This window comes from Brachyhypopomus gauderio, unplaced genomic scaffold (assembly GCF_052324685.1).
Source record: "Brachyhypopomus gauderio isolate BG-103 unplaced genomic scaffold, BGAUD_0.2 sc81, whole genome shotgun sequence".
NCBI lineage: Eukaryota > Metazoa > Chordata > Actinopteri > Gymnotiformes > Hypopomidae > Brachyhypopomus > Brachyhypopomus gauderio.
The window spans coordinates 920,414-933,138 of NW_027506902.1; the positions used below are offsets into that span (position 1 = coordinate 920,414).

Consider the following 12,725-nt stretch of genomic DNA (forward strand, 5'->3'; position numbering starts at 1 on the left):
GGTTAAAAGCGGAGGACAAATTTCGATTGGGGTGTAAAAATCACAATTGACAAAATATGGCACATTTACATTTTATTGTGTGTGATAGTCCAGCGTTTGTTTGCGTCTTGAGTTCAGGATTGTGCTACACTTCTTCCGCCAGGGGGCGCTCCGTTTGCGAAAGTTTTTGTCGAATGGGCGTGGTCAAGGGAGTCTGTCGCGTCAGAGACGTTTTTCCTCAACAAAAATACTTTCTTTAGCCAGGGCTTCAACTCGTTCGGTGGTTGCGAAAACATTCGATTATTTACCTCATTTCAGCTGTTAGCTTTGGGTAAAACATCTTAATCTCGGTAAGAAAACACATTCAAGTATCTAAGCTAATGTTCTAAATGTTTTGTTTTACGGCTAGGTAACTTGAGCGAGTTGTAACTATGTTTAAGTAAAATGTTCTTACGAATTCACAAACCCGTAAGCTGTCTAACCAGCGAACGGTTTGGCTGGTAAAGTTAGGATCGATAAGATAGCTAGCTAGTGTTTTCTTCTAACCAGACGCATTGTAGCATTGTCTAGCTGCGAAAATATGACCACGTTAGCTCTAATCTAAACACTTTGATGAATCTAAACACAGCATATTGTCAGGTATGTTAACTAGCTAACTAACCTTGACTTACGTAAACGGCGTTAGCGTAGCAGCGTCTTGTGACTGTTGGCTAAGAGGCGTCTAGATAACTTAGTCGGTTCTGCGCGTAGCTAACTGCAAAAGATGAACAGATGTTCGAGAAAAGTGATGTGCTATCATCTATCTACTTCATCGTTAGTGCTTTCAGTTAATTTCAGTCTACAAGAGGCTGGTGTAAGCTTTATAAATATAACGTTACGATGTCCGATTCATCGCTTTTAGCAGTATTACGGCGACGACTTATATTTGTACTGCAAACATCTACATATCAGTCATGGATAGATAGATAATGATATAAATTATCGCATACTAAGAACACGTCTCCTAAGGAAAATAAAACTGAATGCTCGTCTCATATGATCTGACAAAACAGTTTATTACTGCAGTGGAACTGAGATGTACAAACAGGAAGTCAGGGGGTGAGGAGAGAGGCAGTTAGCAGAAGTGGAGTGATTTGTGGCTGTCTAACTTTACAATTGATCCTCAAACCAAGTGTGGCGTCCTATGCCTGATTATCTCTGTCTGGTTCGTTTACTTAAACCGCCATGATAAGAAACTTTGTTAAATACCAGCGGTTTGAAACGTATGTGGTTTTAAGGAGTTGAAATCATGCTGTCTACAGACTAGATTCAGTGTGAAGATGTTCTACACATGTGGACCCAATGAAGCAATGGTGGTTTCAGGTAAGATCAGACTTCATTGTTTATAGGTATAGGTAAGACATTTAGCTTATTGTTAAAACTAAAGTGTGTGTGTGTAATATATATATAATTACACACACACACAAATTAGTTTTGTTTGCCAAGACTTACAGGAGTGATACAAATACTTAAATGTAAAATGTGCCAGAGTCTGTGTTTCATCTACACTGATTTCTGTTATCAGTGTTTTTGTGTTTTTGCACCTTTGTGCTGTACTGCTAATTAAACTATATGTTCTTACTTTAGAAAGTTCAAATCAGAAGTAGAATTAGAATTGTGACAGTGTAAATGTTTGTTAGCATTTATTTGTACTGGAGCCTCAAAATATTTCTGTCGTAATATGATTTTGGCTATGGGCTCTTAATTGGTTCACTGGGGTTAGACCATGACCCTTTAACAACAACAAGTCTATTGTTTCGGTGGTTTAGTTGTTTGCGTTTTTCCTTCTCGTGAAGCAGTGTGTGCAGATGCACAAACAGATGCCCTAGTTTGTGCCCGTCTGCCCGAACATCACAGGTGACTTCTGATCAGCTACATCCTGTGATGGGTGGGGTCACAACCCCACTGGCATGGGAGTGGCCAGCAGCACACTGATGCCTGGCAGTGCAAGTGATTGTGTTTAGGCACTGATCACACAGTAGAGGGACATTGGTCTTGGGCAAAGCTGAAGGTCCAGATTACTGTATTACAGTTGGGCTCCTGGGGGGAGGGGGGGTAACATGTTTATCCACTTGGTCTATTGTGTGTGTATTGACTCTCCTCTTGACTGGTAAACCGAGCATATACTTTGACTCTCCTCTTGACTGGTAAACCGAGCATATACTTTGACTCTCCTCTTGACTGGTAAACCGAGCCTATACATTGACTCTCCTCTTGACTGGTAAACCGAGCATATACTTTGACTCTCCTCTTGACTGGTAAACCGAGCATATACTTTGACTCTCCTCTTGACTGGTAAACCGAGCATATACTTTGACTCTCCTCTTGACTGGTAAACCGAGCATATACTTTGACTCTCCTCTTGACTGGTAAACCGAGCATATACTTTGACTCTCCTCTTGACTGGTAAACCGAGCATATACTTTGACTCTCCTCTTGACTGGTAAACCGAGCATATACTTTGACTCTCCTCTTGACTGGTAAACCGAGCATATACTTTGACTCTCCTCTTGACTGGTAAACCGAGCATATACTTTGACTCTCCTCTTGACTGGTAAACCGAGCCTGTACTTTGACTCTCCTCTTGACTGGTAAACCGAGCATATACTTTGACTCTCCTCTTGACTGGTAAACCGAGCCTGTACTTTGACTCTCCTCTTGACTGGTAAACCGAGCCTGTACTTTGACTCTCCTCTTTTGTCAGGCTGTGGCCGCTCTCCTCCCGTAATGATTGCAGGTGGAAGAGTGTTTGTCATCCCGTGCTTCCAGCAAATTCAAAGGTATTCATCTCACCATTTGTTGTATCCTTTAAACAACACAAATACAATACGAATATCTTGCTGTGCTAAGAACGATGAAAGTACACACCCTTGATAATACAGGCTTCTAGATCAGTAGGTCCATCATCTCCTCTCTGAACAGGACAAACAAGCAGACCAGCCAGCAGATACATACATGTGTTTAACATGGCATCCGATGACGGAGAAGGCTGAATCACACACATACCACTGAGGGACACATGGCCTTTGTTCCTCATGTTAACAGAGAGATCAGAGTTATCAGTGTGACTGGAGATCACAGCACTAGAGGATCTAGACCAGAATGATGACCTAGTGAATAGTTGGAATACTGCAGATAAAGGGAACATTTGTTATGGATTTCCTATATAAAAAATGTTTGGCAAATTGTTGAAAGTGAAGGCAGTTTCAACCATGCGCAGCTTCTAAATTTTGTTGTTTTTTTTTTTTTTTTGTTGTTAACCGTGTGAAGTCCTAGAAAGTCCATAAACCAGTGGAGCCAAGTGTGAACAGGAGTAGTATTTGACCCGTGTGAACAGGAGTAGTATTTGACCCGTGTGAACAGGAGTAGTATTTGACCCGTGTGAACAGGAGTAGTATTTGACCCGTGTGAACAGGAGTAGTATTTGACCCGTGTGAACAGGAGTAGTATTTGACCCGTGTGAACAGGAGTAGTATTTGACCCGTGTGAACAGGAGTAGTATTTGACCCGTGTGAACAGGAGTAGTATTTGACCCGTGTGAACAGGTCAAAAAGAATTCTCTCATTCCAGAAGAACTGGACAGATGAAGAGTCTCTCCCTGCTAGAGTCACTCCCTTCAGGATGTGAATGGGATGTTGGATTCCTGTCAGTGGCGTTTGGGAGTGTGGTTGTTGGTCATTTGGTTCAGTTGCCACAACTTCCTGTGCATGCCGCTAGGCCTAAGTGCTAATGCACTGCTCTGAGTGACGGGACATGCTCCCAGCCTTTTAAAATGGTGGCATGTCTTCAGTCCCATTTCCTTCAGTCCCGTAGTCTCATTTCCTTTTCACATCATCCCCGTGATTCAGGCGTTTGTACTGTTTCCTCTGGGTATGCAGCATCCTTTTAAAAATCTCTCTCACTCCCTCCTTTCTCTTCAGGATAAGCTTGAACACACTCACTCTCAATGTGAAGAGTGATAAGGTGTACACGCGGCACGGAGTGCCCATCTCTGTGACCGGCATCGCACAGGTCGGTCACCTGCACCTCAAGTGCGCGTACAGTTTGCAGGCTTTCACTCTGCCTTGCTCAGGGGCTCATGGGTCTCGCTGCTGCCCCCTGCAGGTGAAGATCCAGGGCCAGAATAAGGAGATGCTGGCTGCAGCCTGCCAGATGTTCATGGGTAAGTCGGAGGGTGAGATTTCCCAGATCGCCTTGGAGACGCTGGAGGGCCATCAGAGAGCCATCATAGCTCACCTGACTGTGGAGGTAATGATGACACGCATGCTCGCGTGTGCGCACACACACACACACACACACACACACACACACACACACACACACACACACACACACACACACACACACATCCATGCACGATAGAGAAGATGATAGTGTAGTTGAAGAACAGTGAAAAACCTGCTGTTTACAGCTATGGCTGCTAGTGCATCCTGAGGATGTGTAGCCTGTACCTCTAATCAGTAGATTTCACTCTTTCTGTAGGAGATTTATCAAGATCGCAAGAAGTTTTCAGAGCAAGTGTTCAGAGTGGCCTCTTCTGATCTGGTCAACATGGGCATTGGTGTGGTCAGCTACACACTGAAAGACGTTCATGATGACCAGGTAACCCTGCCCCCTTGTTAGCACTTTAACCGTCATGGTTCACTGCACACTGACTCAAGGTGTGCTGCTCTCTGCCTGCAGGGCTACCTGACCTCTCTGGGCAAAGCTCGGACCGCTCAGGTTCAGAGAGACGCCCGCATAGGAGAGGCTCAGTACAAGAGAGACGCCGTCATCCGGGTGAGAAACCTTTCCTCTCTGTACACCTCACAATAATCTCCTCTCCTTCATAATTTATCATATTTTCCTCCAAAGGTTTTCATCACCCTTGCACCTCTGTATCTCCGGATGAAATATCGATTTAACATGTGTATACGTGTGTGTCTGTGTGTAGGAAGCACACGCCATGCAAGAGAAGGTCTCAGCACAATACAAAAACGAGATCGAGATGGCGAAGTCTCAGCGAGACTTCGAGCTGAAGAAGGCCGCCTACGACACGGAGATCAACACCAAGAAAGCAGAGTCTGAGATGGCCTATCAGCTTCAGGTACCCGAGTTACGCGGACCGCAGTCCCAAGTTCAAACCCTTCAGACAGTCTGCTGAGCGTGCCGTGCCTTCACGCCAGGTGGCGAAGACCAAGCAGCGCATCGAGGAGGAGAAGATGCAGGTGCAGGTGGTGGAGCGCATGCAGCAGATCACCCTGCAGGAGCAGGAGATCTCGCGCAAGGAGAAGGAGCTGGAGGCCAGGGTGAAGAAGCCCGCCGAAGCCGAGAGATACCGCCTGGAGAGGCTGGCCGAGGCAGAACGGTGAGCGAGGTTGCGACCCAGAGCCGTGGGCGGAGCCACGGGCATGTACGGTCGTGTAAACCCCTCTCCTCCTCCTCCCCAACACAGGCTGCAGCTGATCATGGAGGCGGAGGCGGAGGCGGAGTCCATTAAAGTGAGTTGGGAGGATCTCTCCACGCTGTTCCTCCACCTTTAGACTCGGTAGCTTTAATCGGTGAGCCCCTCTCCTCCCGCAGATGAAGGGTGAGGCGGAGGCGTTCGCCACGGAGGCCAAGGGCCGGGCGGAGGCGGAGCAGATGTCCAAGAAGGCAGATGCCTTCAGGCAGTACAAAGAGGGAGCCATGGTGGACATGCTGCTGGAGAAGCTGCCTCTGGTGAGCGTGACTGAGCGCGCTCCACACCGGCCGCCTCGACGCACCACGCCACACGCGTACTGAGGAACTGAGGCGTCCGCCCTGTCTCGTGTGTTCCAGATGGCCGAGGAGATCAGCAAGCCCCTCGCAGCGGCAAAGAAGGTCACCATGGTGTCCAGCGGAGGCTCGGAGGTGGGCGCGGCCAAGCTGACGGGGGAGGTGCTAGACATCATGACCCGCCTCCCGCAGACTGTGGAGAAACTAACTGGAGTCAACATCTCTCAGGTGATTTTACACAGACACACACACACACACAATAGACCTCTCTTTACAGCCATGTCTATTTCACACCGGGCCTCAGTCAGGCTGTTAACTGATCCCCAGAAGCAGACGCTCTCTGACACAAACTTTCTCTTACACTCAAACACACAAACATGCACAGACTCTCTCTCTCTCTCTCACACACACAAACACACACAACAAGGCTCTCTCTGACACACACGCACAGAGACTCTGGATCTGGAGCAGTATGTAAAAAGTCCCCCCTCCACTGCCCACAAGTTGTATTTAAAGTTGGGGCAGGAAGGTTATGTTTCATTCGAATACAGTCACGTCCCTTTTTAAACGTGCCGCCCCCTCTCTTAAAGAGGAAGCCTCAATCCACTGCCACCATTCCCTGAAGAGAGTACAGGTGTCACGAAAGGTCGGGGGTCACGTGACCTCTTGATCTCCTGCTGTTGACTGCGAAGCCATAAAAGTCCTTGTGTGTTCACAGGTTGCATCCACCCGCGTGCGCTGATTAAGAACCTGAAGGAGGTGGAGGAGGTGGGGATATGCATGAGGAATGCTGACATCATCCCCCGGCTCAGGCATCTGTTCAGACCTGCATGGCTGTTCTTTTCCTATCACCTCCGTGCTTTACGCAATTGTTTGTTTGTGTAATCTGTCATTTTTAATGTCATAAGACATTTAGTTTTTTTATGATAAGAGCCTGTTTGCTCTCTCGCTGAAACATTTAGTCAATCAGGTTATTTGGTCAGTCAGTACGTGGTTGTCCGTGTGGGATCGTCATAGCGTGTTACTAAGGGTTTGGGCTTTAGGGCTTTAGAGCTGTAACTTGGGCAGCTTTCACTCCCGTAGCCACTGACTGTTCTCAGTGCTAGTTTGGACTTTATCTTGAATGCATGTTTAGCTAGTTGAAAGTAAAGGAGTAAAATTATGAAAGTGCTGTTGTATCAGTTCAGCCAGCTGGAGAGGTTTCTAACATGAGTTCATGTTTTTGTTTGTTTTGAATATATATATAATAGTCTGAAGCATGTATTCTTCGGAACTCACTGAATATTCACGTGGTCAAATCCCTGCTGTGAGGTTCTGTTTTTTTAGATCTTTTTTAACATCTAACCAACATTTTTTAAAGATTAATTGTAACATTAATCTTGGTAATGTGAAATCATAAAGAGGAACTGTTAGATAAGCAGACTAATATATCCTAACTTGAGGGGGAAGATTTAGTGACCGGACACTTCCTGTCTGCGTGCTGCTCTGTCCGTCTGTTTCGTAGTCACTCTGCACTACACCTCTGTGGCCAATCACTGAACTAGGAAAGGTGTTTGAACGCCATTGGTACCCATATCTGCACATAGTGGAAGCAAAGAGGAAGTGGAGAGGTTGAAAGTACCCCGCGTGGCTGTTAAATCTGGGTCAGACACCCGCACAGCACCCACAAAGAGTGAGATCTCATGTCTGACAACTTGGGTGATGCTTGTAGTTGGCCGTCAGAAGGTGGATTCAGGGTGTAAACTATGCATGATTATAGTATGTTATTGTGTAATCTGGGACCTATTAATACTTGGAGCTGAGGGTTTCCGTGCAGTCCTGGCCAGACATGGACGAGGACATGGACTGTGCTGAAAGCCTCCACTGTGGGCTTCTCCGGTTTCTGCCATTAGGTGTCACTAAGTGCCTAAAAGCCAGTCTTCCAGGCATGGACGCTGAGGTCATGTGCCTCCCAGCCTGCCCCCAGCTCTGGTTTCATGTGGCATGGCGGCTGGGGGGCTGGGCTACTCTGGGTTTCCATTCGTCCAGTAAGCCACATCTCTCACCTACATTTTCTTTTAATGCAAAACCTTCGTCATACATGTCTGTGCCATGTTTCTGAATATTTGTGAAGAATGTGATTGTATACATTATCTAAAAATAAATAGTGTGTAACCAACATTTGTCTGAAATGATTACTTTATTTAAACAACTACAAAACGACACCAGCACTGAACACGGGCAGCACAGTGCTGACACACACACCCATTCACAATGAACATCCCCAATACAGATACCCAACACCAACACTTTAGTGAAGAAAAGTAGATCCCTTTAGCTATTTACATATTCTCATTTCTTTACATTAAAGAAACATGAACAGAAGGCACAGCTGGACTAAGCATGCCTGAAGTCAGTTATAAAAAAATACAAGTTTTAGTTCAGGACTACAGTGTATCAAAAAGGTTAAAGGTCATTTGACGATCACATTTGCCATAGCAACACTTTCACTAGGTGTATTACAGTATATATATTACTAGGGTTACTGGGTTAACTGTTACTCTGCTCCCAACAATTTGACAGTTAACAGTTTCACTTTGCAAGTCTGTGTAAAATAATGTTACACAAATTTACTGTTACAAAGTCTGTGAAAATTATCATATGGGTTAAAGAAAGTGTGTTTCAGCCCATTCATACTGAAGTCTTAAAATAACCATAAAGAATCTTGGTGGTGTCCTAGGTCATTCTTTAAAGTGCAACAGTGGCCCCTGGTGGCGCTGAAAAGTCACTGCATAACCATCACGAACACACTCACTTACAGATATACATATTTACACTTTACCATTGCTGTTTGTGTTCTCTTTCCAATCATTGTGTGAGGCAGTTGTAAGTAAAGACGAAGACATTTCAAGGAACAGGTCACAGTACAGTATTGGTTGTCTTTTAAATGTAAATAAAATGCAGTTTAACCTCGTACTGATAACAGCAGTATGAACAGGATCCAAGGCCCCTAGTTACTTTTTGCTTTTAAATTCACGTGGAGGACTTTTAATTTGTTAACATTTATTACCGACTTCTACAGAGCAAACTTGCCCTCTTTTTCCAAATGGCTGCCCTCCTACCCGTGAAATACTGAGACGAGAGACGAGCCTTTCCTGCTATCGACCTCCTGCATAACCAGCTATGAAGGATCAACACTCTGGCCTGGCCCCTCTCACCACCCCGAATTCTCCCCTGCTATGGCTGTATCTCTTCAGCCCTGGACTACTATTACTGACCATCAAGAAATTTAGGACTGAATAAGAATTACATAAGACATGTATATAAATACATACAAAGATGCAAATGATCATTCCCATCCTTTATTTGTTTATGTATCTCGCTACTTGTTATGGTGACCGGTGTCAGCCAGAGGAGGATGGGATCCCCCACCGAGTCTCATTTCCTCTCAAGTTTTCTTCCTCGTGCTCTTAGGGAGTTTTTCCTTGCCACTGTTGCCCTTGCCGTTTGCTCACTGGGGGACTTGGACACTTGTAAAGCTGTTTTGTGACAACTGTTGTAAAAAGTGCTATATAAATAAACTTTGATTTTATTGAATTTTGATATTTCGGTTGTTGGAAACAAGCTTGTGTTGCCTTCCCACAGCTCATCTCTGGTGACCCCACACGGGTCAAGCCACAAATCAGACCACCGCATATGAGGATCTGATGTAAATAACGTGAGCAGGTCTGTGTCATTCTTTATCCAGCTCCTGAGATCTGATGAGCCTCCCTTTAGTACAAGGACTTGACTGAATTAAGAAGGCTCTGCTCTTTTAATGTTAAAATTCAGCCAAAGTGGAAATGTTTTGCACATGTACCCAATATCCACAGGGAAAAGGAAGGAAACGTCCATTTGAGATTAATATATTGGGTGATACAGCGTTGTTCATCTCAAAGACACCAGGGTTGCCAACTTTTGAAGATCGCTTGGAGTGAGATTTGAACCTGGCGGAGGTGGCGAACGCAAGTTGTCGACAGGGGGGGGGACACACCTTGTTGCTTGTGTCAGTATTCATCTAGATGTTTTCGTGATGGTTCCTCAGGACTGGGAGAAAACTTCAACACTTGTAGTTTTGTACAGGTGCTTCCTTCCTTTTGAGACACCCTGTAATTCAGCACGGCTGTAGAATTTCAGAATTATCGTAATGGTTTTGTTTCATGTCTATAATGAAATGTAATGAAGGAGTAATCTCTCATAAATAACTATTTAAATCGTTCTACTTGAACAGAAGAGCCCTCAACCGGAGTACATGTGCGGCTTGCCGAGTTCATGTGAAGCAGTCACTATGCTGGGGTTTAGCGATTACTCATTCATGACCTACTGACCTCTACAAATTAGCCTTGTACTCCATAATATCAGACACAAATCACCCTTAGCTACCAGTTTCCGTGTTAATACGTTAAAATGTAAATAATGTTTGTTTATGTTATTTGAAATGACATACATTTGTTGTAAGTAGTGAAGCAGCAGGGTGAATGTGCTGGGAATCACAATATGGTATCATGTTGTTCTGCTAAATAAAAGCCCTCCACCGCATAAATGGTTAATGGAAATTTTAAAAGAATTAAGATGATGGGTTTTACTACTGTGGATTCATGGGTAGAAGGTTGAGGCTGAAACAATTAAACTAAGGACTAGGAAATTAGGACTAGTTTGGGTTTTAGCTTTGCAGGTCAAATGAGCACTGAACCAGCAGTGTCTCAACCCACCAATCACATAATGTACTAATTTACATAAGAGTGCTTAGCTCCGCCTACATCTACACCACCTACCCCTTCCACCAGCTTGTGCGGTCTACACACACGCACGCACGTTTTCTGTTTGAAAGAGTGATGGACTGCCAAGAGTTTGTTTCGGTTGTGCCATCTTCTCTGCCATCTCTCTACACCATGTTCATGGCGTCCTCCGTCAGGAAGGAGTAAATGTGTGTGAAAGAGGGGCGGAGTTTACAGTCTCTGTTCCAGCAGCTTAACATCAGCTCATACAAGCCCTGCGGACACACGGCCGGCCGAGCCAGATAGACCTAACACAGAGAGAGAGAGAGGGGGAGAATTGAAGCGTTTGTGGGGGTGTGTGTATGTGTGTGTGTGTGTTTAAATGTGCTTACCTGTCTCCCCTGGTCTCGGAAGAACTCCCCCGCATTGTCGATGACCTGTTCGTCAGTCATGTGACTGTAGGGCTGCTCCTGACACACACTTAGCATCTCCCACAGAGTCACCCCAAACGCCCACACATCACTGGCCGTGGTGAACTTCCCCTGAGAGTACACACACACACACACACACACACACACACACACACACACACACACACACACACAAGCAACAGTAAATAAGACCAGCTTCAAGACAGGAGACACAAATCTCAGCTGCACATGCTCCAAGCACTCCCTCCCTCCCCCCCCTGTGGCGCGGCCCCCCCACCCACCATGAGAATGCACTCCCAGGCCATCCAGCGGATGGGCAGCACCGCCCGGCCCTGGATGCGGTAGTAGTCTCCGGCGTAGAGGTTGCGGCTCATGCCAAAGTCGGCGATCTTGATGTGGCGCTCCTCGCCCTCGGCCCGCTCCCCCCCCACCAGGCAGTTCCTCGTGGCCAGGTCCCGGTGCACGAAGTTCAGCGCAGACAGGAACTTCATTCCTGACGCGATCTGACTCGCCATGGAGATCAGTGCGGGGTAGCTACGGCACACGGAACGTAACGCTGTGATTGGCTGAAACGTCTCCACGAGGCTACGTGCATGGGTGTCTGCGTGTACGCATGCGTGTGTGCACCTGATGGTCGCCGTGGTGTGCTGCGGTCCGGTCTTGTCCAGCAGGACTCTCTGTGAGAGGTACTGGTTCAGGTCGCCGCTCTCCATGTACTCGGTGACCATGCAGAGTGGGTCGCTGCTCACACACACACCCAGCAGCTGGATGATGTTGGGGTCCTTCAGACGAGACAAGATCTTCACCTCCTTCAGAAAGTCGTTCCTGCGGAGTGGGCGGAGTAGGACGGTGTCAGTGGCGGGCGGAGCAGACACTCGCTGTGCTTACCGACGCTGTGCGGCTGGGACCTGTGGAAGCAGAGGCCTCGCTGACCTGGCGTTTTTTGAAGCGTCTGGCCGCAGTATCTTCACGGCCACCAATAGAGGGCGCCCTTTCCTCACATTGAAGGGGAACTCCAGGTTGGGTAGGTCTTGAGGGTTTTCAATTTCACACAAGTGAACCTTAGAAGAATAAAAAAAACATTGCTCTAAGGAGCCATCTGCACTGATCTGATCTCAAATTGTTGAGTGGCATCTTTGAATGAAAGCAAATGTCGGCGTGAGTGGGACGTCTACCTCTCCAAACTGGCCCTCTCCAAGTTTCTCTTTGAAGATGAGCCTCTCCCGGGGGAGTTCTGGAAGAGGCAGGCAGTCAGTAGGCGTGGCCGAGAGGGCGGGGACGGCGTAGGTGTTGTTACCACTTACACCTTGCAGGCTGATGATGTCTGCTTCAGCATAATGAGGCACACTGGCCCCGCCCCCTGAGGCTTCTGCATAATGGCTTCCTGACAGAAGAGGAGGAGGAGCCCCAGGGTATGGGGGCGGTCCCTCTTGAATGGGCAGAGCTTTACTGTCTACATCTATTCCACATGCTGTGAAATAAGACACAATGGACATTTTTAAAAAGCTAAAGGAATGCAGAATCCAACTTGCGTCAACATTTTACTCTGACAATGACCTCCTTTGTTACATTATTTAAATGACAATTATTGTTCAAGCATGCATTTCAACACAACACACACTGGAGCGTGCTGGTCCATGCTTGGCATGCAGAAAGCTGTCGTTGCTGGGGGGCTTTTGCCCCCCCCATTACGGGTGACATGGTGCATGTTCTATTTAACCTGTGACCCTGAGATCTTCATCCATTTAGAGCCCAGCATGGTTAATTCATCTGGGAATTGTTTAAGTAACTCTGTCCCAAAGTC

General features: G+C 46.5%; 2 protein-coding genes across 2 annotated transcripts in view; one reads left to right on the forward strand and one right to left on the reverse strand.

Moving 5' to 3' along the window:
* Positions 1 to 170: 170 nt before the first annotated feature.
* Positions 171 to 7,912, forward strand: flot1b (flotillin 1b). The gene is made up of 13 exons (XM_076991176.1): positions 171 to 329; positions 1,281 to 1,341; positions 2,723 to 2,798; positions 3,939 to 4,029; positions 4,123 to 4,266; positions 4,501 to 4,620; positions 4,702 to 4,797; positions 4,952 to 5,104; positions 5,184 to 5,365; positions 5,453 to 5,498; positions 5,581 to 5,718; positions 5,818 to 5,982; positions 6,473 to 7,912. The coding sequence occupies exons 2-13, from the start codon at positions 1,299 to 1,301 to the stop codon at positions 6,494 to 6,496; spliced, it is 1,278 nt and encodes a 425-aa protein (XP_076847291.1). The 5' UTR covers positions 171 to 329; positions 1,281 to 1,298; the 3' UTR covers positions 6,497 to 7,912.
* A 2-nt stretch (positions 7,913 to 7,914) lies between these two features.
* The window catches only part of ddr1 (discoidin domain receptor tyrosine kinase 1), a 41,259-nt gene continuing 36,448 nt past the window's right edge, over positions 7,915 to 12,725 (reverse strand). Inside the window, 6 exon segments of the mRNA XM_076991137.1 lie at positions 7,915 to 10,798; positions 10,883 to 11,032; positions 11,203 to 11,455; positions 11,549 to 11,746; positions 11,855 to 11,982; positions 12,097 to 12,392. Of these exon segments, the coding sequence (XP_076847252.1) occupies positions 10,658 to 10,798; positions 10,883 to 11,032; positions 11,203 to 11,455; positions 11,549 to 11,746; positions 11,855 to 11,982; positions 12,097 to 12,392 (1,166 nt within the window). The 3' untranslated portion in view covers positions 7,915 to 10,657.

Excerpts from the sequence above, each read along its gene's own strand:
- flot1b (XM_076991176.1), top strand. The coding sequence starts at position 1,299 with ATGTTCTACACATGTGGACCCAATGAAGCAATGGTGGTTTCAG. Across the intron at positions 1,342-2,722 it reads TGAAGCAATGGTGGTTTCAG|GCTGTGGCCGCTCTCCTCCC; the intron begins GTAAGATCAGAC and ends CTCTTTTGTCAG. Across the intron at positions 5,719-5,817 it reads TGCTGGAGAAGCTGCCTCTG|ATGGCCGAGGAGATCAGCAA; the intron begins GTGAGCGTGACT and ends CGTGTGTTCCAG.